The 27,072-nt window shown below is 37.9% G+C and overlaps 3 protein-coding genes across 3 annotated transcripts in view; 1 reads left to right on the forward strand and 2 right to left on the reverse strand.

The window, feature by feature from the left end:
- Window positions 1-5,390, forward strand: part of LOC135199328 (condensin-2 complex subunit D3-L-like) — a 48,480-nt gene extending 43,090 nt beyond the window's left edge. Inside the window, 2 exon segments of the mRNA XM_064227263.1 lie at window positions 277-414; window positions 1,148-5,390. Of these exon segments, the coding sequence (XP_064083333.1) occupies window positions 277-414; window positions 1,148-2,344 (1,335 nt within the window). The 3' untranslated portion in view covers window positions 2,345-5,390.
- Window positions 5,391-6,070: 680 nt separating this feature from the next.
- On the reverse strand, window positions 6,071-17,977 carry LOC135199027 (U3 small nucleolar RNA-associated protein 18 homolog). Its single transcript, XM_064226943.1, has 8 exons — window positions 17,958-17,977; window positions 17,582-17,806; window positions 17,240-17,423; window positions 16,430-16,624; window positions 14,037-14,234; window positions 12,966-13,134; window positions 12,231-12,526; window positions 6,071-6,288 (listed from the first exon to the last, which is right to left on the reverse strand). The coding sequence occupies exons 1-8, from the start codon at window positions 17,975-17,977 to the stop codon at window positions 6,124-6,126; spliced, it is 1,452 nt and encodes a 483-aa protein (XP_064083013.1). The 3' UTR covers window positions 6,071-6,123.
- LOC135199329 (uncharacterized) lies at window positions 17,581-24,729 on the reverse strand. The gene is made up of 5 exons (XM_064227264.1): window positions 24,616-24,729; window positions 19,901-20,294; window positions 18,862-19,215; window positions 18,191-18,603; window positions 17,581-17,806 (listed from the first exon to the last, which is right to left on the reverse strand). Exons 2-4 carry the CDS (start codon window positions 20,263-20,265, stop codon window positions 18,204-18,206), a joined length of 1,119 nt encoding a protein of 372 aa, XP_064083334.1. The 5' UTR covers window positions 20,266-20,294; window positions 24,616-24,729; the 3' UTR covers window positions 17,581-17,806; window positions 18,191-18,203.
- Between the last annotated feature and the right edge of the window lie 2,343 nt (window positions 24,730-27,072).

A 27,072-nucleotide genomic window follows, 5' to 3' on the forward strand; every position in this document is an offset into this window, starting at 1 on the left:
GCAATGTTCAAGATCAAGAGTCCAATGCAAATGTTTATGCATGTGAAATATGCGTAAGTGCATATGGGACTAATTGGTAGTCTTTAAGAAAGTTTTGTGTCTCTTGCCAACTAACTGTACAATGTGTTCATTTTTACTGTTTCAGTTTCCACCCCTCATTTAAGAACAAGTTCTTTAGACCACCCTCATTAGAGTCTAGGTATGGGACTCTGGGCTCTGGTTAAACTAATAACAATCATAATTATGTAAGTCTCAGTAATCCTTTCATTCCAACAGGTAGTAAAGCGCAGTGTGATAGAGAATGTCGTTCCAATCCTGATTGCTGTCAAACATAAATTAGAGGAACATAGATCGCCTCTAATGAAGCACTTACTGCTCTACTTTAAGGAACTTATGAAGGATTACAAAAACGAGGTATGTTTGATTTTACGTAGAAGCTAGTTTGGTAAGTGTTTTTATGACTACTATATAAGTTCTCAATTGGGTTAAGTTAATAGGTTCTAAATATTTTGCATTTATTTCATGCCTTGAATTTTAGATGAAGCAAATGTTAAGTTTCTTTTAATTATAAAGTAAATTGTGTAGCTTTTTTTTAAGTACATACTAGTTCTGTCCCTCTCAAGATATGCATCTATCCGTCATGTTTGTAGCAATCTGTCTCTAGGGAGTTATAAAGGGCACAAAGAGATTTCTATCAGGGTTAATTCAGCTCCAAGCTGCATTGCTTACTTTTTACTTTTCATTGCTCCCTTGGTCTCCCTCCCCCTCTTTGCTGTATCACATTGTCCTTTGTTTTTTTTTGTTTCTTCCTTGTCTGGTGTCCTTATGTTCTTAAAATTCACAGTAAGCTTATAGTACTTATTTATTTAATTTCTTTGGAGTAGTTTACAAACATCCAGCCAGACATTACACTAGTCGTGAATTTTGTTTGATCAGACTAGTTTTTAATGCATGTTAAGATTTGTCTTTTTCTGTGGTTTCATAATTGCTAAGCTAGTATTTTTTACATTTTGATTTGGCCAACTTTTTTTATGTGGAATTTGTAATTGATGAAATACATTTTGTGAATGGTGTGTAATATTTTTTTGGTGTTGTGTAACATCATAGTATTGTCCTTTGAAGTCAAGTTTTTCATTTACTTTTTCAGGTAAAAGAAATATTAGCAGGTGACAAACAGCTTGCTCAAGAGATTGAGTTTGATTTGAGACGACTTGATCAGGAGGAAAAAGAAAGAGAAGAAGAAGAGCTAAAGAGGAGACAGGCTGAAAAAGAGGTTGCTGCTGATGTTCAAGATGATGCTGGTGAATGTGCCAATGATCTTGAGAAATCTTTAAGTTTGGGCACATCGCCGTCCCTCAAGAAAAATGGTCCGGAAATGATACCAAAGACACCAACTGCTGTACAAAATAAACTCCACAAAATGGCACTGCTGAATTCTAAGGCAATAACAAATAGGAGGAGGAGTTCTCTTGTACCAGTGCCATTCATTCAGGACAGTGATTCAAACTTAAATTCACGGGAAACTCGAGCTTCATTGGAGACTCAAGCTTCACATTCCCAAAATGCAGCTCAGGTCCAGACACCAAAAGCTGATGGTGAAGAAGAGAATGTTCAAGCACCAAAGGCATCCGACGTTGAGAGACAACCTAATTCTGATGAGGAAGTTGGGAAGGAAGCCGGACCTCTTCAGGAGGAGGTTAGGAAGGAAGCCGGACCTCTTCAAGAGGAAGAAGACTTGGAAAACAACGCTTCTGAGAAGGACGACACCCACATTGATCCCAGGCCAATTGGAGGAAATTCTCCAGTTAGAAATGTTGAAGGAACACCCAAAGGAAAAACATTAAAGTCAACTAGGGATAAATTATTGAGAGCCATTAGCACACCTCATCACAAACCTGGTGTGATTAGTAATATTACATTTATAGATGAAACCCAGGATCTTAGTGCAATAACTGTAAACACCTCGGCTGCTTCACTGCCATCAGTTACCGAACAACCTAAATTAGTTTTACATTTGCAAAGTCCTGAAGCCTTTGCAAAGGAATCTGACTTTAGTCAATTACGTCGAGCAAGTAGGGAAACCGACCGCAGATCTGAATCTAAAGGGAAGGCTGCAAAGTCAATTCGTAAATCTAACCCAGAAATTTTCGATTCCCTCGCTAGTGTTGAAACAGAGCTCGATAGTGATAATTCTGATTTAGTCCCAGAAAATCAAAGTGCACAAAAAGGAGGAGCAAGGGTGGAAGAAGCAGTCAGTAAGGGTAAAAGGACAAGACATATGGCCTCGCTCAGTCCTTACACCAAAGAAGGGTGGAGGTCGAGAAAAATTCAGAAGCCAAAATAATACACTGTAGGTCAAAAGGAAGTGGAGGAAAATATTTTGTTACTCGGATGAATATCAGGTCATAATGTATTTGGTAAAATCTTATTTTGCTTTATCTTTTGTGATGAATATAAGGTATTAATGTATTTAGTAAGATTATATTTTGCCTTATCTTTTGTAAACTGTATATTAAGGAAGAATAAAGTATAGGTCGAAAGGAAGTGGAGGGAAATATTTTTTTACTCGGATGAATATGAGATAGTAATGTATTTAGTAAAATTTTATTTTGCTTTATCTTTTCTAAACTGTATAATAAGGGAGTATTAAGTCCTGTTAAGATTCTGTATTGTAGTGTTCTTGGAGGTCAAGAAAAATTCCGAAGCCAAAATAAAGTATAGGTAGAAAGAAAGTGGAGGAAAATATTTTTTTACTCGGATGAATATAGGGTAATAATGTAATTAGTAAGATTTTATTTTGCTTTATCTTTCGTAAACTATATTAAGGAAGAATTAAGTACTATTTAGGTTTTGTAGTGTTCTTAAGTGTTATGATATCTCAAATTAGAAATAAAGACATCCTAAAATCATGACTTTCTATATTTTAATGTTTAAGACATTTGGCAAGGTGGAAATGCCTGAGTAAAACTTGAAGGAAGTATAAGTTTATGTAAAATTACAAAGTGAATACATGTAATAAAAGACACAAGGGAAGACCATCAAGTTGACTTCCACAGGGAACGACTAAGTACATAAAATACAAGGGCCTGGCAGTGGCTTGCGACTTTTGCTTTCCTTAATGTATCACAGGCATCCAAAACTTTTGAATTTTGCATTATAGTTATGTATGAAAACCAGACTACCATATCAGGACCTTTGATGAGCAACGTGTTTTGTCCTCTGTTCCATTGATTGTGTTCAAGCCCTTTTCCATAAGAGTGCAGCAGTATATATATTTGTATGTAATATGTATGCTTAGTGCAGTCTGTGTTGTTAAAAGGACATGAAATTATATCTGAAAGGATTTGTTGTTGTAGAAATAAGGTTTAAAAAGAATATTGGGTGTCTGCTAACAGGATAGGGTGGGAAATACTATAGGGCTAATTACATATGTGAGATGGTAATGGAATTGGAGGGCTAGGACATCTCTTTTGTGTTGAGTTGGGGGAATGGTATGAGACTGTCAACTTGTGCCCTCTGGACACCAGGAGATTTGAAAAACCCAGACCTTGCATGGTAATTATGCAATGGCCGTCTGGACGCGAGAGGATATTGCAAGACATAAGATAATGGTAATGGAGATGTATGTATTGTGTTCTGTAATGCGCTAGTTATGCTTGGTTAATTTTCAGCTCTCGGATTTCACTTGTTATAAGAAGAAATCCTCTGGAAGCTTTTCCTGATTTGAAGTATAATGTCAAATTAAACAGCTTTGTGATATCAGTGACATTAATGTAGTCTTGATGAATATTACCTTGTAGTCCTTTTATATCTGATGACTCAACCCAATCACTGAATGCAGAGAGAAATACAGATCTTACTGTGATAGCTCAATCTAGTTGTCGTCTCAGTGAACAGCGTGTAATAAACTCTTTGCGACCAGATACAACAAAACCCTAGGGGCAATTTTGTTTGTTCGTTCCTGATCCTTGGGCCGTGGCAGAAGACGCCCTGCAACACTTTGGGAAAACCTGGATGTTGATGCCTTTTCCCCTTATTCCTGATCCATCAAGTTATCAACAGAGTAATGACTTCTCAGAATCTCGGGAAGACTATTGGCTCCCTTATGGCCACACGTAGAATGGTACCCCAATCTTCTAGCTTTGCTGACTGAGGGAGATTACCCCGGGCACAACCTTCTTTGCCTGCCACACATCAATAGGGTCCTTATCTCTTCACAACTGGAGACAATCCAGTATCTGTTGCGAGTGAGATGCTTTTCCCGTAGAACAGCCATGGAGATGTCTGGTTATCTCAGAAGATGAGACTCCTGAGAAGTCTATATAAGACTCGGACGTCTGGAAAAACTAATCCTTATCATTATTATCCTCTACTTATGAACTTGCAGAGATACGAACATCTGTGCATGGAACTGCATATCTCTCAAGAAAAACAGTCCAGTCCAGTCCATCAAACAGTGCCTGACAGCTCTGGGCTGCTCGAAGGTGTCACATGCATACCAAAGTAGTGTAGGCCAGGAAGAGGGGGGACTGGGGGAGGCTGGTGAGCAGACAAGAAATTCACCAGGAAACCACCCAAGAGGGTAAACCCCGTAGGCCTAGGGACACCCAAACCACTGCCACTTTGTTGGACTCCAAATCTGAAACAAAGGGAGCTGGAGGGGGAGTCTCCTCTCTTGATACTAGATGACATGAAGTAAGCGGCATCAACATGAATGGTGTGTGGAAGGTCTTATATCCAGTTTGTAAATGACTTCAGACAGTTTAATCAAGAGGAGGAAAAGGGAGCCTAACAGTCTTGTTGACTTAAGTGAAAAGTTACAGCTTGCTGTAGGGGAATAGGACTTCCAAGAGTTGTTTGACAGTCATTCTGAGTTGACAAATGTGGATTTGATGGAACTGGAAGAAATGCATAAAACAGAAAATCATGAAGAACAACTCGTTCCCTTAAAGAAGTTTTAAACATACTTGATGGCCTAGAGATTTTCAAAACTTCCATAAAAAGTGTTGACCATTTTTAAGAATAAAGAGCCCAACAGTCGGTGATGCTTTCCAGTGTTATCGTATCATATATGATGAAAATAAAAGTATAGAACAATACAAAATTCCATAGACAAATTCTTTAAACCAATGCCTTCAAACTCAAGAGCCTCGCCACCTCCTCTCATCATCCGTCACGACGCCTATGACACCAGTTTCAAAGTTAAGAAAACTGTACATGTACGTACTTTGCTGTATTATTATTATAATTTTGTTTTTCATAGCTTCCATGATAATGCAGTTATGTAAATGTAGTATCTTTTCAGTATTTGCTAAAATCATGTTAATACATATGTAATCTCTTTATAGGGTTTCCTTTATTATTTGATATAAGAAAAATAACATTCCATATTTTGTAGTTTATATCATCTGACAAATATGACCAGTTACCAAATATTAGGGGATGTTAAGTGACTAGTTCCTAAGGGAATACAAACCATTACCTTGTATGCAGTAGTATTCCTCAGCATTAGATAGAATCGGCCATTGAGACCTGGTATCAAGGTGGTTAATTGGAGGTAGGCAGGTGAGTAAGGGTAACCCCGACTCACCTGCCAAACACTAGTACTTTTTCTTCAGCCACTGTCAAGTATAGACGTGAGGTTACAGGAGTTGAAGGTTCCTTGTTCATTTCATGACTGCCAGCTTGTCATTTCTTGGAGATTCAACTTGCCAATCAATCAAGAGACTATCCCTCTACCAAAGGAGTCTCATGGGAACAAATACTTGATGCCAATGGAAAAGTGCTTGCTTTTGACAGCACCATCTCCAGTTATCTACCGCGTTACCATGTTTTTGTGACTGTATCCAAGTAGAGCCTAGGAATACACCACACAAAAAAGTTCTGGTTTGTACTGTATACTTAGGACAAATATTTTGAGATTTTCTCTTAGATTATATTTAGATAACATTTGTGTCTACTTCAAGACAAATTCAGTACATTTTTAGTGCTAGAACATGCAAGTTCACATCACTGACCAAGCTGTGAATCACTGTTGTGTCTGAAGCTACTAGACAATGAAAAAGCAACACTTTTTGTAAAATAATTTATTCACTAGAAATTTCAAACAATATTGCATAACAATTAATAATTTGGAAAATGTTTTAATCTGAAGAGAGTAGCAGCTCCTGCATTATCTCCAAGAGCAAGGTAACCACTGTGTGAAGAAAACCCCACGGACAAAATTCTCTTCAGTTCTTTTCTAAGATTTGGGAAGTTTTCGAAGACCGTCATTGATGGGAAATGAACCTGTAAAACACATGGAAATTAGGTTACAGAACTATTGGTTGTAATAATCTGTTCTGTCAAAGTTATACATAATAATCTTGTTCTGTATAAGTTAGACATAAAAATTAAAGATTTATAAGATAAAACATTTGTCATACAAACCCATCACTCATAAGATGCCTTGTTTGTTATGGAAATATCAGTTACACTAACCTATAAATTTTCAAAACAATGCACCGGCTCCATCTTGGCCAGACCTGCTGGTCTAGATTTTTTTTCTTCTAGAATCAATGTTTATCTTCGGCCAGGTTGTTCCTGACCACCTGTACAGATTTTTCTGTATCAGAGGTTTCTGTGGGTCCCTGATCTGCTGTGTTCCTTATTCAAGAGGCAATTACCCAGATGGTGGTTTGAATTTTAGCCTAGCCTAACTTTTTTTTACACAAATGAATAATCTACCCACCTGTACGCGTTCTCCTACTCCAGTATACTCCAGAAATCACCTTTGATCAACAGCACAACAAGACTTACGACCCAAAAACTCCTACCAGACAGAGAGCTCTCCCCTACCAACTAAACACCACACGCACGAGTCTCCTACTGCCCCCTGTTATTGTTTACATCCCACCGACCCTGCCGCCATCTTGTCTATGACGTCACAACACAACTTAAATACATCAACAGACACCTTCTAGAATCAACCATCCATATATAGAACACCATATTTCAACAATGCATAAAATACCAATAACAATTATACAGTATATAATCAGTTATCTCTTTCTCCCTCCCCTCCGACTGTTTCCTAACCTAGTCCCCTCTTAATTTCCCTCGTCCTCCAACTCTTTACCCTCTACATAATTTCTAAATACATTCCCCCGAAACTCCTGCTTTAGTTAATACATCAGCCACTTGCTCCTTTCCTTTTATCCATCTCACCTCCTTTATTTCCCCCGATTCTATGGTTTCCCTTATTGATGCAATATCTATTTTTAATCTCTTGCTACTTACACCAGTGCTCGATTTGATGGCGGTCATTAGTGTTTTACTATCAGTGTTAACCAAGGCTTCTAAATTTCTCCCTCCTACTACCTCTTCCCACAAATGCTTGAAATATATCAATCCTTCTGTAGCTTCCCCAACACTCAGGGCTTCGGCCTCAATGGTGGATTTTGCCACTCCTGGATTTCCTAGACTTCCACCGTATGGGACTTCTCCTCTTCCCATCTGTCAAGGAAATAATATAACCCAGTTGAGTATGGCCATCTTCTATGTTTCCAAATGAAGCGTCCGCATAGGCTTCCCAGTAAATCCTTTCTTCTTCCATCTCACTTATTGTAACCGCCCACCATGCTCTTAGTTTTTCAAACAATTTTAAAAAGCTTCTTCATATCCTGAGTTGTTCCTTCTTTAAATGCTTTACTTAATTCGCTAACATCATATGATATTTCTGGCATGATATGTAGTGATACCCAATTCAGCTGCCCTACCACTGACCTACACTCAGTTAACTCCTTTTGTTCTAGCACTATTACCCGTATATCTTCTAGCCTCTGGTTCTCTTATAGAATTTATATACTGCTACTGATTAAGGGAAAATCTATTCTCCTTCTGCTCTATTAATACTCCTATATATTTGAACCTTTTACTCTCTTGTTATCCTACTTGCAATTTCCCTTTCAATTTCCCAATCGTTTCTTTTAAGAATCCTTCAGTTCCTCCGTAGCAAAAATCGTCTACGTCTACACAAAATGCCATTCAATTTATTGTATTTTTCCAAAAGAATATATTAGGTTCTAGTCTACTGCTCTCACCTTGAAGCTCCTTCACTACTTTAACCACTTTACAAAACCATGCTTTTGCTGCGTCCTTAAGCCCATAGACAGTTTTCTTCAACTTCCATAATCCCCTCCAACCATCTTCCCTTGGTGGCTTTAAATACACTTCTCTTTGTATCTCGTCACCTTTTAAATAAGCAGTTTTGACATCCAATGTATAACAGTTCCAATTTTTCACCTTTATTATGGTTAGACAGATTTTTAAAATTTCAGCATTGCATGTGGGAGCATCCTTTTCCCACCCTGCCATCTCTTCTTCAAACCCTCTAGCTACCAATCTTGCTTTACATATCCTTTCCCCCCTTTTATCTTTTCAGTTACTATCCTTCTAGTAGATATAGCTTTTTGTCCAACATTTACCTCCTCATATACTTGGTTATCTCTCCAACTTTGAAGTTCTTTTTCTTTAGCTTCCATTTTCAAATCCCAGCAACACCTCCTCTTCATCTTCAATTTTTTCTACCTGACTATAATCCCTCAAGTTAACCCACCCTTTGTCACCTGACTGAGTCTTGTACATTGTACGAATCAGCCCATGCTTGGCTTGATCTTTTTCCTGCAAGACCTAATATAGTCCATTCTTCTACTTGTCCTGTATCGTTGTTTATGGCTCTAACTCTATTTCCCTTTTTGAATTTTGGTATCTCTTCTATTAACTCGCCTTCTATTGACCCACTTTCCCTGGTATCTTCCACTGTTTCCTCTACCACCTCTCTTTCTGTAGTCTCTTCTGCCTGCATTCCTTCTCCCACCTATTATCTCTCCTTGCCAATCTACATTCCCTTCATTTGGGCCATCTGATCTACCTTTCCCACCATGGGATTTAACTATTCTAGCAGATATCTCTTCTGTATCTGGTGATCGTCGTTGAATCCTAGTCACATGTATCCTAGCTACTTCTCTTAAAGAATCCCCATGTTTGACTATTATTGTTTTCCCTGATACTCCCTCTACCTGAGCAGGTCCTCTCCATTCATTTTCATTTTCCCTCTTATAGAATACCTCATCTCCTACCACTGCTTCTTCAAATTTATGTTCTCTGATGTTTTTGTTTAACTATTCTTATTTTATTACGACTCATTTTTTATAAACACTTCTCTGGCCTTGTGCATTGCATTCAGTGCGTCCCTTACCATACCCTCTTTCATCCCTTTTTCTCTGCTTGCAGGACTTGAACTTTCTTCTCCCATTACGTTAGGCAGTGAAGGGTTTTTTCCAAATACTAATTGGTTGGGAGAGAAACCTCCATTATTCAAAAAGCAATTCCTAGCACTCACTACCCATTTCAATGCTATGGACCAATCTACTTCCTCCTCCTCCATCATCTTTCTTCTTCATTAAACGTTTTACTCAAAAAAAAACCCTGCTACTGGTTTGGCGGGGTTTCTTCTGTATCTTTTACAAACCTCACAATTTTCAATCAGTTCAGTTAGTAACTTTCTTATTTCCTCTTTCTTTTTCGATCAACCCTTTACTCCATTGTGCTTCCATATTCTATCTCCACTTCCGTGACCAAACTGTAAATGTAATTTCTTCATTGTGTTCTTAATTTCCCTCAGATTCTTTCCGTTCCAACCCTCCAGTAATAATTCTTATACCTTCCTTCTCCTTATAGGTACTCTTAAATTATGAAAATTCTGAGGACAATCCCTAGTCCAATGCCATTCTGAGCTGCATTATGCACATACTGTTACCTTCCCTTCTTTGTTTATAGGATTTCTTCCACCCCTACCTCGGTTCTATCTTCCCCGATATCTCTGGTTTTCCCTCCCTCTCCCAGAACTGGCATTGCCTTCTGACGACCCCCACCATTCCAGTTCCTCTTTAGTCCCTAATCCCTCAAATAGTCTTTTCATTGTTTGCGACACTGTTTCATACTCTAACTTTTCTTGCCCACCAGCCGATAATACCATTTGTTTTTTATTTTCCGTGAGATGCTTGCTCTATTACATGATAACCCTTGACTTTCCCCATTGCTCTTTCACACTCAGATACTGCCTTCTCGTATCTAATTAAATAGTCAGCCATCTTTTCACTAGATTCTCTAATTATTAGAATGTATCTTTTTATTCTGCCATAATTCTCCATTACTGAGTCTTTTAGAAAGGCTTTATCTAGTTTCTCTAGGATTATCTTTGGACCTTCCGTACCCATAAGTTTATCTCTATCTAATCCTTCCACTAGTTCTCGGGCTTTCCCTTTTAAGCTCATTCTCATTTCTATCGCCAGGTATTTTGTATCTTCTCCATACAACAATAGCCAAATCTTCGACTTGACCTTTCCATTCTTTGTACTCTTCTTGCATCCCGCTAAACCTCGGACATTCCCTTCTCCATCTAGTCTCCCTTTGTTCACTGTCGGATCCAGGCACCTTTGTTCAACCACGCTACCTGTTTGAATTTTTGCCTGGCCTAACCCCTTTTTTCTACACAAATGAATAATCTACCCACCTGTATGTGTTCCCCAACTCCAGTATACTCCAGAAGTCACCTTAGATCAACAGCACAACAAGACTTACGATCCAAAAACTCCTACCAGACAGAGAGCTCTCCCCTACCAACCAAACACCACATGGACGTGTCTCCTACTGCCCCGTGTTATTGTTTACATCCCACTGACGCCGCCACCATCTTGTCTATGACGTCACAACACAACTTAAATACATCAACAGACACCTTCTAAAATTAACCATATGCTGTCCATATATAGGACACCCACCATATTTCAACAATGCATAAAATACCATTAACAATTATACAATATATAATCCCATTGTACCTTACTGCTCATGTAAATCTTAGGTTCCTCTGTTGTTCTCTGTCTCCAGCTCTTCTTCACCACCTTGTTCTTTGGACAAGAGACAGCAGCAATACGAAGGAAGGATTGCTTTTTCTCTCTCTGCTATCGTCTTCACTCTCTGTAATGCTCCCCTTTCCTCCTGCTCAAGTTCAAAAAGGTGGAGAATGGTCAGGTACGAAGGCAACGGCAGAAGCTGGGATCTCAGCCGTTGCACTTATAAGACACGTGGCACATTCATAGATCACTTCCTCCTTGTACACTTACTTCTAATGTACTCCTGACTCATGCAAAGCAAACATGAAGAATAAGGATCAAGGCTTAGGCTTGAGAGTAACAAAGACCCAACACACCCTGAGCTCCTAAACTGATGAAGCTCTTCAAAGGAGGATCGGGTATCATCATTCATACTACACTCGACACAAGCTAAAATGAAAGCAAAAGTCATCAACAAAATACTCTGTGAAAGCCAAACGAGTCCAGCAGTAGTCATAGAAAAAGTGACAGCCAACAGTTGAATGGGTAAGGACGACCCCAACCGTCATACACTCGCTGCTGGTTAACTGCTGTCCTCTTGCTGAGCTTCAATGGCTGGACCAGCTTTGCCCAAGATTTGAAACCTCTTAAAAACATAACTTCTGCAAATATGACAAATTTTCTAAGACAATTTGTATTTTTCATAGCTACAAACCTGAGGTCTTAACAATATTCTAGCGCCTAGCTGGATCCAGTTAAATTGCAGATGAAAAGCAAGGAATCTTGTAAGATCTGGCAATGCTTGCGTATATCGGGTGAAAACTGGTCAAGGACCACGCACCCACGGTGTTCAGTCTTTTTCTTAACTGTCTGGGTGAGAGTTGCAGTTGCCCTCTCTCGACCTTTTACCCGGTTCATTGCCCGTTTTCACTTCTGATTCTGTGTACGTATTCACGTTAACATAATTTTTGTCAGGTATTAAAAGTATAGAAAGTTCAATGGGTTTGTGATTTGGTCAAACGCAGCAGTTACAGACAATCCTCACTTCATGACTGAGATCTGCTCCAACAATCAGGTTATTAAGAGAATCGGTCAATAAACAAGGCTCTGCCCCTTTCCAGTATTACAAGCATTCTGTATTGGTAATGGGTTTGTGTGAAGCATCTTTAGATATTGTTTATTGTCACCTTAGTGGGCCCTTATAACACATCAACTCACAGTAAGACCATAGGTTGTTAAGTGAGGAGTGTGTGAGTGATTGGTTTAATATAACTAGGCTATGTGTAAGGTCTTTCAGAAACAGATATTTGTCAGAATCATTACCCCAGAATCTTCAAAGCAAAGACCACTTACTAGCTTGACTGCATTAGGCTTCCTGTTTGATCCCATGGCTAGTATTTCCGAAGATGCATTGAAACTGAGAGCAGTTACAGACGTAGTCAAATTGGATAACACTTTAACTGGAACAGGTTCTCTGCTTGATGTCGCAGAGGAGTCGTAAATGTTAACAATGCCAGAACGAGACCCACAAGCCAAGTACTGGTTGTTTGGGGACATAGCAATGACATCACCAGCGATGCATCCTTCGTCGGCGAATCTGTGTATGCACATTCTTGAACTCATGTCCCATATGCACACTTCTCCTGTTTCTGAGAAAAAAAAAAATATTGTACAGTACTATACAGAACTACAGTATATGAACCACAACAGCTGTTTATCCCTTTAATCACATTGGTCTTCAAAGTCTTGCTTCAGTACAGTGCCATATACTACCATACCGTAAAATGAAGAAATAGCCTTCCTGTCTGTACTACGAAATTGATAACTACCAATGCCTTAGTTTATTTATTTACTCGCTGTTTATGTACAAAGGTAGTTATTTACTCAAAGATTAATCTTCAATTATATGTTACTTATATTTCTCTTACATATATAAATGGAATATATCAAGTTTAGGCTCAAGGCCAAGCACTGGGACCTATATGATTATTCAGCAACTTTTAATAGTAATACGTATAGTTTATTATTATTACCATACATAATTTTTACTGTCATAATGAATACAATAAAAGAATGAGTGTAACTCACGCCCATATGTATACATCCTTGTGCCATCTGAATTGAAGGTTGCAGAGGTGACAGGAAAGGGGGACTCCATAATATCTACGAGAGACAGGGAGGCTGCGTCGTAAACAAACATCTTGCCTCTGTTGTCCAGATATATGAATGTTTCACCATCGGGGTTAACATACAAGTTCTGGAAGAAATAATCTCTTATGTTAATGCACAGGCCAATATCAGAGAACGTAAGTATAAGTGACGACATTATAACTTATGTACAGTATAATGTATGTGTACATATGTCATGAACATAATTTAAGAAGATACAGGAATATAAAAGAACAAGGAAAAAGAGTAAGACTTGATAGAGTATTCATTCAAGGATTAGATCACGGCAACCATACCGTACATGGTATACAGTAAAAATAATAAACTACAAAATCCAGTTGTTGTAAGACCAGGTTGTGAGCTATAGAATATAACTGCTTTCAAACTGATAATGGAAGACAAAAATATAGATCAAGGCACAATGACAAAAAAATCTATGATAAATTGTCTAAAAACACCAAAGTCCATACAAAAAATAGAAATTAATAAGAGAAGACAGCATAATGGTATCAATCACTTGAAACCTAAATTTTTAGAGATTGCAATAGCATGGTAACTTCATGGAGTTGCGAGGAAGAATGATTGGTAGCAGAGTCACAAGAGGAATGGGCATGTGTAGTGAGAGTATTTGGAGCTTAACTATACCCCTGCTGAATACAGTAGTTTCTTTTCATAAATTTTAGATTAATGCTACCATTTATATTTATGCTTATAATGTTTAAGTCCACACAGTATGTCTGTAGGTCCTTTGACAGCTTCATCCATTTATCTGTACTATGTACCACTTGCTGTTTATATAAACTCTTATGTTAATTATATACCGAAGCCCAAAAGGGCATAAAATGATCATATTAAAATAAAGTCCTCTAGCTCACTTTCTGTACATGAACCTCAAAAACCACAATTCCTATACTTTTGGTGCGCCATGCTTTCATGCCTAATAACAACACAGTACTATACGGAAACTTGTGATCTCTGTAACTCACTCACCTTATCGACACTCTTCTCAAATTTCTTGTTGACAAACAACTTTGTTTCTTTTGACGTTTCCATATCATAAACAAAGAAGTGGGTGTGTGCCTGCGACCCCACAACAAACTTCCTGCCATCTCTCAGGAAGCGAGCGCAGGTGATGGGGTAACTCGGAAAGCGAACAGAATGAATTCGATGGTTACTGTTGCCGTCGACCTAAGGACAGAAATATATGCTTAAGAAATTAGAACATCTAAAATAAATTTTAAGTTCCAGAAACACAAAAGCTATTATTTTATTTTCACTTGCGCACAAAGGCAAGTGGCCTTATCAACACCAGGGCTAAATAAACCACCAAACAGGATGCTAAACTGTGCAATTTAAGGATTACTAATTTCAACACCCCCTTAGAGGGATACTGCTGTTAGTGCACCTCATGTAGGCATTACTGACGATTCTTTGTAGCATCTTTTCATCCCCTGCTGCAACCCCTTCCATTCCTTTTGCTGTACCACAATTAAGATTCTTCCATCTCACTTTCCACCATTTTCTAACAATTATTTCAAATTGCAACTGCTTTGAGCTTTTCCTCCTGCTACACCTTTAAAATCTTTTTACTCTCAATCCCCTATCAACACTGAATGACCTCATAGGTCCCAGTGTTTGGCCTCTGGCCCAAATTTTACATTCCATTCCACTAATGTTGAACAGGGTACAGGTGAGAAAAGTTGGACTGATGGGTTTTAAGAGGTTACCTGACAGGAAGAACTCTCCCAGTGTTCAATACATAACACTCATTGACATTCCACTTCAAAGTATATAGAACTGACATTGGACTTAGGCCAAGTGCTGAACCCATGAGGTCATTCAGTGTTGACACGGAAATTTTGAGTAAAAAGGTTTGATAGGTGTAACAGGAGGAAAACCTGGCAGTTACACTATGGAGCAACTGTTAGAAGATGGTGGAAAGTAAGATGGAAGAAAGAGAATATAGATGCAGTAAAAGGAATGAAAGGGGTTGCAAAGAACTTTCAAGTAATGCATACAGTGCACTGACATACTACCCACCTTTAAAGTATAGTGCAGTGTCAGATTAGACGCTAAGTCATCAGCAGTCAAAAAAAAGGTCTGATCACCTTTGTATGTAGTACTTAAAGAGAAACTTAAATGCTATAAGCACAAAATGTGTACAACCGGAGATGAAAGGTAACTGCACTTAAGTTTTTTGACCTCGAGAGCAAAGCTGGCCTATGAATAATCAATTCTCAGAGAATATGATTTGAAACACCTTTCTTATTAGAGATAATATACTGTACAAGACAATATAGTATAGATATATACAGTAATGCCACCGAACTTACGTGAGGTTAGGTTCCAGACCTCCTAGCACAAGGGGAATTTTTGTGTAAGTTTGGCACTATCTCTAAAAATGCTAATACATGCTTACTTCTAGAGTTTACACACTAAATATGACCCTAAATATGTTCACCAAGTATTAAGCTAACATTAAAATGAAATTAAAGTTTCTGTAACTTCATTTAAAAGTTAGCTTAATACATCACCCTTAGAAAACGAAATAAATGGTTGGTAAAAATATAGGAGTGTGTGAAGATGACATAGTACTATTTCTCTCTTCTTCCTCCTTCTGACCAATCTATTTTTAGAAGTCTTCTCAACTTCGCTTTTAAGAAATTCTTTATTCTTTAACTTTCTCTTTTTTCTGAAATTCCTTGTCATGAACAAACAGTGCTTTTTATTTGGACTGATAGACTAATACAACTCTTAGTTATGTGTCCATGTTTTAGAATTGTCCATTTAAAATTCTAGACGGTGACGGTAAAATTAGATCAATTAAAAATTATCTGCCACTAACTACGAATGAGAGAGCAAGAATTCACTGACCTCATATTGCAACATTCCCCTGACCTGTCACATTAAAATGACAAATTTTCTAAGATTTAGCAGCTTTGGCTTCGAGCTTCTCTTCAAGTTGAACGAAAGATGAAGGAAAGGATACGTTTCTTTAACATACTATCACATACAAATTTTGTAATTAGTTTAATATTATTATTTAATAATTAATATTTTAAAATATTATTAAAAGTAAAAATTCTCTTATCTCAGTAAAAGAGAGAGAGAGAGAGGCAATTATTATCTTTATTATTTAATGTTATTAATTTACACACACAAAAATTGAAAACCTACAAATTTACATAAAAAAGTAAACAGACTTTTGCAGGGTTTCTCGCGGATTCGCAAATGTTTGCGCTTGCTTTCGCGTGTCTGTGAAAAACTAGTGCATGAAAACTATTTAGGTTTCAATGAAAAGTTTACGTTATTGTGAATTCAAGCAACTCAAATCGCGTAAGACTGAAGTATTGCAGTACATAAAAAAAAAAATAACTGCTAACCTGAAAGAGAGACGCTGATCCTAAGTGTCCTAGTGATCCTGCAACTATTGCCACTTGAAGGTCGGGGTTGAAGTCAATTGCCTGAATTAATGCGCCTTCAGTATGTGAGCTGTTTAGATCCAACATCTGTTTGTACTCGAGCGTTCTCCTGGGGAGCTCCACCGATGATTTTCCAGATAGATAATTGCCAGTTTTCTGAAATGAGAAAAGACAAAATGACAGGCAGTCCCCTGGTTATTGGCGGGGATTCCGTTCATGGCGGGGTGCTGACAAGCGAAAAACGCCATTAACCGGTTAATGGGGCCTCTGTTAAGTATGTTATGGCACAATAACTATTATTGGCACATTATGGCGCCGATAACCAAAACTTGGCCCTTATGGTGCCAGACAAATGCCATAAAACCGGATCGCCATTAACTGAGATCGCCAATAACTGGGGACTGCCTGTATACATATATGAGAGGAAGACTTATGTTATATTAAACAGGTAAGTAGGAGAGGGAAAAAAAAAAATGAACAGCAAGAAGCAATACATACAGCTTAAAGCCAAAAGGATGCAATTACTTTCTTTGGGGAAGAGAATCCAAATTTTCCCAAAATATGTTATTTGGATACTAACTTACTGTTAAAGATTTCCTATATCTCCTCGCCTATCTTTAAGAGAAGGTAAGATTCATCAAGACAACTGGGTTGGAAATAGCAATTTGGTACTATGAGTGCTGAATTAAGCTGCATCAAAGGTCAGGACCTGGTATATGACAAATCTCCATAACAACTAGCAAAGAGGAACTAGTATTCATCTTCACTTACCCTGACCAATTCATTCTCTTCATCTTCATCCTTTGGTTTTTTATCTAAATCTGCCCAGTCGGGAGTTCCCCCAATCACGTTGCTGAACTTTTCGCGTAACTCGCTCTCATATTTCTTCTCTGACGTTTCTTTGAAGCCTCGCTTTCCCCGTGCCCGAACCATGTTGGCTACTACATCTTTTATCCTAGAAGATGAATTAATATTAGAAAAAAAAATGAGAAAAAGTTCTGTGAATGTATAAGCGGCAAAAAGTTCAAGTAAGCGCTAACAATCTTATAATTTTAAAGGAACAAATGGATATGAGAAGATAGAAGCATGGAAAAATACACCTGGAATACTTACTTAACATTTTCATCATCCTCATCAACCCAGGCCGGTTTCTTCTTTGGAGGAGACACCTCCATTTCAAGTATGTCAAATGGATCATCAGGGATATTTGAGTCGTAATTCCTTTTCCTTGAATTACCTTCCTCTGGAACAGATGGCAAAACAGGTTCTTCTACTTTTTCATCTTCGCCTTCTTCTTCCTCTGCTCTGATGCCTGCAAAGAGATCTCCAGCAAGTTCTCTGAAGAAAATAAAAAAATCAAATGTACGAGTTTCTTGTATGTGAGAAAAATTTCAGTGTTACCTATATGTTAAAACTCATTGTAGATAAAATAGGATTCATTTTTATAACCTAAGAAGATCAAGTAAAAAAAAAATGTAGAGGCACAGGCAAATTAGTAGATATAGACATAGCAAGACGATGATCACCACGAAAGCTAGGTAGTATTTGTGATGAACTGGACGTCACACGAATAAGCAAAATGTACGCAAGACTACAACTCTCTAAATTCTAATTGCTTAATGGGAAATTTTAAGCAAAATGTGAATGATACAAATCATAGAAAACTGTTCATCCAAAACTTGGATGAGCATGAAGAAACTAATGTACGTGCTGTGCACTAACCTTTCTTTATGTTTTAGTTTATCAAAGTACACAGCATCAAAGGTGGTATACTTAATAGCACTTTTTGTTTGCTGCCGTCACTATTCCCCTTCTTATCCTTTTCTGTGTCTATAATGAAACTCAGTGGAGGCAACTCCTCAAAGGTCTGTTCTGCTGTTTTTTGTGAAGTAGAAGTTCCCTCCTCGTGACCATCCTCAGCATCTGCAGGGCTTTCACAAGGCTCTTGATTATTCTGGTGTTCCTCCGAGTCCATGTTAGTTCCTTTAGCTCTTTCCTTAAGGTTCTTTTTTGTTTTTTTCTTGATTCCTGCCTGTCCAGTTTTCTTTAATCCATTCTTTTTATTTCCTTGAGCCTTTATCTTAGATCCTTGAATTTTCTTCTTCTTTTTTGTTTCCACATTCTTGACAGCAGTACTGAAACAATTAAGAAAGACCCTTCATTATTCAGTAGCTTAACCATACCTATGAGTTATATGAAAATGATAAGGTGGCCTGAGGGGTTAGCCCTTGAGACCTTATTCTTAATAATTGGGAAATCCAAAAGAAATGAAATTGGACATCTCAGTAGAAAGCGACCAAAAGTGAATGACGAAAACTGAATGTGCTATCAAAATATAGTCCCAAGGGCTATGTATATTAAGAGCAAGAGAGGGAGAGAGAGCAAAAACACACCTTTCTCCTAATTTATCTGCCTTCAAAGGAATATGTTCTTGCACGTTGCTGCCACTATTAACTTCACCATCTCCTGTGTGTGCTCCTTGAAGAACAGACAAACCCTTTGCAGAAATCAGCTTCTTTTTTCTGATGATTTTCTTTCCTTTCTTCTTTTTCTTCTCAGGATTTATCTTACAGTCCTTACCATTGCTTTTTTTCAACTTTTTCAAATTTTCATTGTTTGTTTTCAACTTTGTCAAATTTTCCATGGAAAAGTCTGGCAGCTGATGAACAACACACTTTTCAGCTGGAACCGAAATCTCCACCTTACTTGCTTCACTCTCCGCAGGTTTCACTTCTGATGTGTTCTCCCTGTAAAGCAAAAGAGCTACAATTATTTGATACTTATTTACCCTACTCACTGAATTTACATTCTCATAATGGTAGACTAAGGAATTTGTCCTTTGAAGTAAGGCGAATTGATGCAGGGAAAAGACGCTTAACAACCAGTCACTCCGTTTTGCATAAGCATGAAATTCCAATAAGAACAAATATTAACACTACAATCTCTCATTAAATTTATTCCATACATAAGGATCACATGGTTTAAATAATGTAATAAAGCACAGCTACTAAAGGCCATCGTTACAAACATTCTACAAAAAGTAAAACAAGTCCCAAAGAACAGGGAACAAATTACCATTGAGAAACAGAGACCAATGAACTGACAGACCCTGAGCAACTGGATGGTTTGGGCATGCGATGAGAAGGGTTAAGGCTCCCTCAATCAGACTCTCAATCAGACTAACTGATGTGGGAGTACTGTAGAATGATGGAGAACACTAAATAGATCCAGAGGATCATGGAAAAAGGGCACAGATGAAGACTTTGAGCCAATGGGATTTTAGGGCGACATTCCAAAGATGGAAGAGGGAAAATGAATAGAAATAATTGGATGCCTAGGGTAAACCTGACACGATTGTTATTGATGATGACGAGAACAAAACAAAGCAGAATCATGTTGAAATCTGCTGATAAAAAAAAAGGGACAACTTACCTCTTTTTGTCTCCTGATGTTTTCAAACTATCCGCTGAGCTTCCTTCTTTAGCTGCAGGGCAAGAACTCATCAGATCTTCATTGAGAATTGCTGAAGATAGACCAGTTTTTATGTTGGGTTTCTTTTTCTTTCCTTTCAGTTTCTTGCCCTTAAGTTTGGCCTTGACACTTTTCACTACAGTCCCATCAGTTATGGCCTTCTTCTTGAGATTTTTCATTTTCTTCTTTTTTACAACTTTGAGTGAGGTTTCCTTGGGACCACCAACAACTTTAATTTTTTTCTTTTTTAATGTTGTTTTAGTCATTGTTCTCATGTGAGGCATCTTTTTCATTGTGCTATTAACCTTTGGCATTTTAGCTACCATTTCAAATTTGCTGTTATCTTATCGGAAACCTGGAAGAGGAGAAAACAAAGTTATACACTTCAAGTTTGTGCCACAATCACAGGGTGGGTTGAGTTTGTCAGTATGTGGATAAGGAAGCTGTTAAAAACATGACAGCACACCAAAAGTATATGAGTAATTTTTCACAGAAAAAAAAAAGAAAAAAATTGCTGAAAGCTGACCGGTTCATTTGCTTCAAGTTTTACCAATCAAACTTGATTTTGGAAGCCAGGCATTACTTGGGAAAAAAAAGGTAGTTCACAGTGATTATTTGTTTGGCGAAGAAATATAACCTATGTTTAAATTTTTTAATTTTTATAACTTCTGTAATTTTTGTATTTTGAACGAAATACATTAGCCGTTTACAGATAACAGAACCCCTATACCCTTCCATTAAGGGGGGGGGCTTCATTGGGACCCCGGGGGTTTCAGGGGGGGGGGGATACATAAAGAGCAATATACAAGGATGTAGTCTAATCTGATTCTGAAGTTGAACACATGTTTTCGTTTGTGTTTAGAATGTTTCTGATGTTCATTTTGATAGCCAATTAGCAGGCTCATCTTACTTTCCAAGATGCTGGTACCTGTTATATCCTACAATTATGGAGACCACTGTAAGAAAGTGGGACTTTTTTGAGTAGGGGGGGAAAATATAAGAGTGAAATAGAAGGGTGTAACCTATCACCTCAATGATACATGCAAGTTTTGATTGTGATTAAGGTAAGGTTCGTTACAGGTCTGTAAAGGCATCACACGATATGTAAGTAAGGACCTGGCAACCTAGCTTATATCAATGGTTGGCCAGGAGAAGGTCTGATGCCCTATGTTTGGATAGATGTGGGTTGGTTAGGCTGCAACTATTTTTATTTACATTACCATAGGTTAGGTAATGTGGAGGGTTAAAAACCCAGCACCCTAGGTTATATTAGGTGGGAGACCCCAGGAGAGGGGAAGTGAAGCTTCCTACATTAGGTAAGGACCCTGTGCCACAGGTTAGATGGGGGCCCCAGGGTGACAAAGCCTAGTGCATAGTACTAGGTTAGGTCAAGTAGAGGATCCAGGTGGGGGCTGTCTAGGTAAGAACCCAGCCCTTAACCCTCACATTCCAGGCTAATGTACACTAAATTTAAGGATGGCCAATTTAAGAAAAACTCTTGATCAATGGAAAGAGGAAGATATGCATATGCACATGGCATAAGAAAAATTTCTGTACCTTCCACAGAAAGTTGAAAGTGAGTAATTCCCAGCTGCTGTAGACCTGTTTTCCCTAACATAGTGTGAAAATATACTAAATTTACCAAGTTATAACTTTTTTTTCAATGTTTTTCTTATTTTATTTTGTGAAATTATAATTACAGCTCACACATCATAACAGATATGACCTAAAAGCAGTAAGAAATTCTGAGTACATTTATTGTAAAATATGTACAATGCATCTTTGGATGGGAAGTTGCAATAACATTCCCCTATACTGTACCACCTCAAGCAAGACTGAATTTCTCTCAGCTCACACCGACTCTCATACTGCAATCTCAAGAGTTGCCAACAGTGATGAACGACACTTGGAACATTTTTCCTACAAAATTAGTCCACATCAACTGGGTACTTGGAAAAAGTTACGTTCCACAGGAAAAATTGGCATAGTCACCTTCACAGGGCTCTGCCCCGTGAAGGTGACTATGCTGTCTACCAATTGTTCCTCTGTAAGATTGCACATGCATGGTAGCGTTGCAGGATGGCAAGCATACAAAAGCATAATCAATTCTGAGGTTTATTACAACAATCAGAAAATGGTCCCTCACCAGCTTGTTTGTTAGTAAACAACTGTTTTGGTAGAAGACGACGACGAACAGTGCACTTCGATAATTTTTTAAATAAATAGTAAAACATCAATATTTTACATATTTATGATGATTTATTTGAAAATATTCATTATTGAAAAAGTAACTCGATTCTGACTCAAATTTAAGTAATTATTTTTTGGAATTAGAACGTTCTTTTAAGTCCTGTATTATGACGTCACGACATCTTGACTTTCGTACCTATTGTAAATAATTGCTTTACTCAACTTTCTTGCAGAACAGTTTACCAGTTATTCATGCAGATTATCAGCTCTTCATGTAATTGGTATAATCGTAATGCGCATATATATCTTTATTTACTTTTTGGATATATGAAGATGTTTTACTGCCGGATTATCGCCGTAGCGTGACGCAATTGTTTTCGGTCCCTGCGCCTCTGTTTTCACACCATAAGAAATTATGGGGCTGAATTTCCAATGACCAGAAAGTCGTTAAAAGAGGAAAGTTAGCATTGAGGGGCATATGTTTTGATTGAGAAAAATACAAATTTATTCAATAGCTAGCTTGTAAAAAATACTTGATTACAAAAAACTTGATTGACAACTAAGCAGCATAACTACTATGGGTTTCAGAGACAGTGCAAGCACGTTTTTGGGCAATACCTATTTCTGTAACGAACACTCGTATCAGAACGAGATTTTGCTATAGTGCATTACACCCAGTGCCATAATTTATAAGGGTATCGTGAATCACCATTATGCAGAAATGGATACGAACACGCGTATAAAGCTCCACCTACCCTCTCCCCCCCCCGCCCCTCCACCGCCACCCCTTTCCTTCTTCGTTCCTTTGCCTTCCTTTCTCTCTCTCTCTCTCTGTTGCCATTCGGTATGTGTTGACCCTCCAAACTGGGTATAAGACTACACACAAAACGTTGAAATTGGTGAAATTAGGCTATGTATTGGAAGTATATGTACATAAATATTAAAGCAATTTTATCATTATTGCATTACTATGACAACTAGAATTCATAGAAACAGTTTATAATAATGAATCGGCGTATGTGTGAAGCCTCCACTAATGTGGCATCGATGATTTTGCCATTCTTAGCATGCAAACATTAAAGGTTACATTTATTTCTGGCATACGGTTATTAAAGAAATTCAAAATACTGATATAGACTGAAATCAATGAAATGTGCTAGCAAAAACAAAAAAGCAAAAAAAAAAAAAAAAAATGTATATAATTCACTTATCCGTAGTCGTTCCTCTATGGTTTTCGGCAGCCAGATGTACGAAAACATTAGAAACATTTGATTGTATCTACTTTAGAAATATCTGTAATTTTTCGGGGTAATCTGGTTGCAAAAAAGGGATAAGATACATGAATTAAATTAAAATTTTTAAATAACAAAGTAAATTTGAACTAAATAACGAGTAAAGTGAACAATTTAGTGAATAAAACTTTGCAGTTTTGTCGTCTGCTGTTCATAACTGTGTTTGTGGCGCGCGCACTTAGGAACCAGGAACAGCAACTGGTTTAAAGTGCAATGTGGAGTGAACTGAGACTAAAATGTGTATACGTAATAACAATAAAATAAGCACTGTGGAGTTTCAGTTGTGATGGCAGTAAGGATAAAAACCACCGATTACAAGGTAAGAATGAATTCAGTTCAAACCATGACCCCGGTAATAAATAGTTTCATAATTTCAGTAATACAGGCAACAAAATGTTGTTTTATTGTAGCACGCTAATTACAACTGCAATCTTGAGTAAGATCAATAAACGTTACATACATACGCTAACATTGTTCAAATGATTGCTGGGAAGGCTGGGAAAGATGATTTGCGTCACTGATCAAAACCTGTACATCCCACGGTAGCCGCCATATTGGATTTCAAAACTGCCTTGAAAACATATTTTACGAAGAGCGTCACATGCTTATTTTAGTTCGTATGGGGCTTTCATATATCACATTATGTTGACGAATCTTCAATCTTTTGAATGGTAGCCTATGCTTGGAGTTGTAATTGTATTCTTGTTTCACCATTTAAATATCGAGTGAATAAGACCTGAAAACCGTGATAAGGGTTGGTAGTCGTTTTCCCCAATGTACTTTTTTTGGGATTGTTCACGTTGATCGTACATGGTCCACTCCTGTACCCTGCGGTTTTTTACCCTACTTCGAAAGGAGAGTAGAGGTCTTTAGCTCCGTCTCTCACCAACAAGTGGCGACTGATGCCCATCTCCGGTGTCAGGACGCGTTATAAGAACTTTTTCGGAGGGTGGCATGCCGTGATCGTCGGTGAGTTGAGCCAGGCCATGCGGTTGTTTACCCTATTATTGATAATGTCATGCTAGGTGAACCCTATGCAATCATAAGGTCATTGTTTACAGCTCAAACTCGGACCTAATTTACCAAGACTTGACATTTAAATAGTTATGAACACGTAAATATAATTCAAATAAAGTTAATAACACGTAAATATAATCGACAGTTAGATTCAACGACGATTTACAGACTAATTACCGAAAAAACGAACGAAATTTGTAGCCGCAGAAGAGAATGGAATCACGTTGGTGGCCAATGTTTACATTCTTCTTCTTAGTAATAGTAATAGTAGTAGGGGCAGGTGGAGGAGGGATCTGCCTTTGAAACGGCTCCTTTCTTGCTTGTTTTTTTCCTCCCTTGTGTGTGTTTGTTTGAGTTTCTTCTCTTTGAAATATCATAATTCTTTTAGAAATTCTTTCCTATTTTACACTTCCTCCCTCAGGAGATCTACCAATTAGATAATATCAGTTAAAAATTCCTCTTTATTTTCCTGATACTTATTTCAGTTATAGGTCGAGGCTTTTTTGTCTATAAAACAGCGCCTTTTTTAGTCTTAAGGGCCCCATCCACTGAACGATTGTAAGAACGACTGTCTGAATGATTGTCGTTATCGACACACACACACACACACTATTCAACAGTACGGACGATTTCCGCACCGATTTAAGTCTGAACAAAGATTTTGTCTCGGGAAGATATGGCATATCATCTCTGGAAGAGACGTGCGCCATAGCTTAATATATCGGCAGACCAACACACATACATTGAACCAAGGTGTATGACAGACTTAATTCAGTCACAAGCCACCAGCAACCTGGTCGTGACAGATTCTCGCCGAGATCGTTCAGACCACGAAACTCCGCCCACGTTTGCATTATTCAGATAAGCCCATGCACAATGTTTTTGAGAACGATAAAGACAATCGTTCATACAATCACTCTGCTGTTTGAGATTAAGCTGGCCTTATGCCTGCCAGCACGGGCTCTTGCTCCGAGAGCAGCCCGTAGGTACAATCGTTCAGTGTATGGGGCCCTTTATAGTTTTAGTACGGGTTACCTTTTTTATTCTTTAAGCTCTTTTAATTCTTTTTCTTCTTTTCTTCCACATCTGGTTTAAGGTCTCTCTTTTTCATTTTATTACGTTCTTCTTTAAATGGGAATTTTCCATTAATATCTCTTTCATTTTCTTCATATGGTTGCTGAAGGTCATTCGTCTTCTTCTTCTTCATTTCAGAAGATCTGCATTGGTGCTAAATTACTCATCCCCTGCAAAATCACTTCCTAAATGCACAGATTAGTCGTTCTAATAACCTTTATTTGTGGAGGAATATTAATTTATTCGTTTGTTGATATCGTATTCGTTAGCAGTTGAGGTATGGGATGAATGGTGAGTTTATGTTCGACGAAATAAATTATTGTCACTCTTGAACGCGAAAGCTTCTGCTGCGAGGCCTCTACAACGGCTCCTTCTTCTTTGCTTAGTTCGATATTTAATTTCTTTCTATTCTTCTTCCCTATCGTTATGCCTATGTTAAGGGGTCGGTTGCCTGATGCGCCTTCTCCTCCACTGCCATATTAACAGGCCTGTATACCAAGGGGGAGGGGAGGGGTGTCTTTTTGGAAGTCCATATTTTCTGTTAACCAAACTCAGTACTTTGAGTAACATCTAATCGGGAAGAGGTGCATTGACGACATACCCAAGTATTTCATCTTGTATATGTATGCCTATATATGCAATGACATTTATAGAAGAAAAGGTCCAGTTTTGGGAAAAACGACCCCCATCTCCCCCCAAATATTAAAAAAAAATCTCTGGGTATGGGCCTAATTAAAGGCACTTTATCTCGCCATCTCATTCCCTGTCTCCCTCTCGATCTTCTTCCTCTAACGGGTTCCTCCTCCCAATTAAGCCCTCTTCTTCATCCATCCTCAACACATGCCTGTACCACCTCAGTCGTGACTCTCTTATCACCTCTGTGATAATTTTATCCTACTGTCAACATCAGCCTCACATCCTCCCTCTTGGCTTAAAGTAGATCCTAAGTACACTTAAACCTTTGTGCCTGTTTGTTAGTAACATTGTCCTGCGACATAAATTCCCATGGGACAAAAAAAATGGTGTTAATGTGTGCAAGATGATTTCTCACTGGCTTAGGATTCAAATATGCCATATCCTAATAATGTTAAGAAGGATCTTATTCCTTTTAATATTTTAAGATGAAAAGGACTTAACAATTATTATTATTGTTGTTGTTGTTGCTGGTATTATCATTATCATCATCCTTATTGTTATTATTATTTCTACTACTACTGAACCCAATTTCACAGAGCAAAATTACCTTACAAAAACAGCCATTATGGCCAAGGCCTAAGCATCTGCTCTTGGATCTAAGCGGTGTCTAGCATGGTTCCTGTAAATTATGGGATCTTCCTTTGCATATGGTCAATAAACACTTAAACTAAACAGTAGTGTATAAAATTACTACCCACTGTAAACATTCACAATACACTCACACTCACTAAACACTCATAATTACTATACACTCACTAACCACACACTATAAACTCACTACACACTTGCACTCAATAATACTGAATACTCAACACTCACTAGGCACTTACTATACACTAAACACTCACGTACTGAACATTCACT

The sequence above is a fragment of the Macrobrachium nipponense genome, chromosome 25 (genome assembly GCF_015104395.2).
Source record: "Macrobrachium nipponense isolate FS-2020 chromosome 25, ASM1510439v2, whole genome shotgun sequence".
NCBI classification, from domain to species: Eukaryota; Metazoa; Arthropoda; class Malacostraca; order Decapoda; family Palaemonidae; genus Macrobrachium; species Macrobrachium nipponense.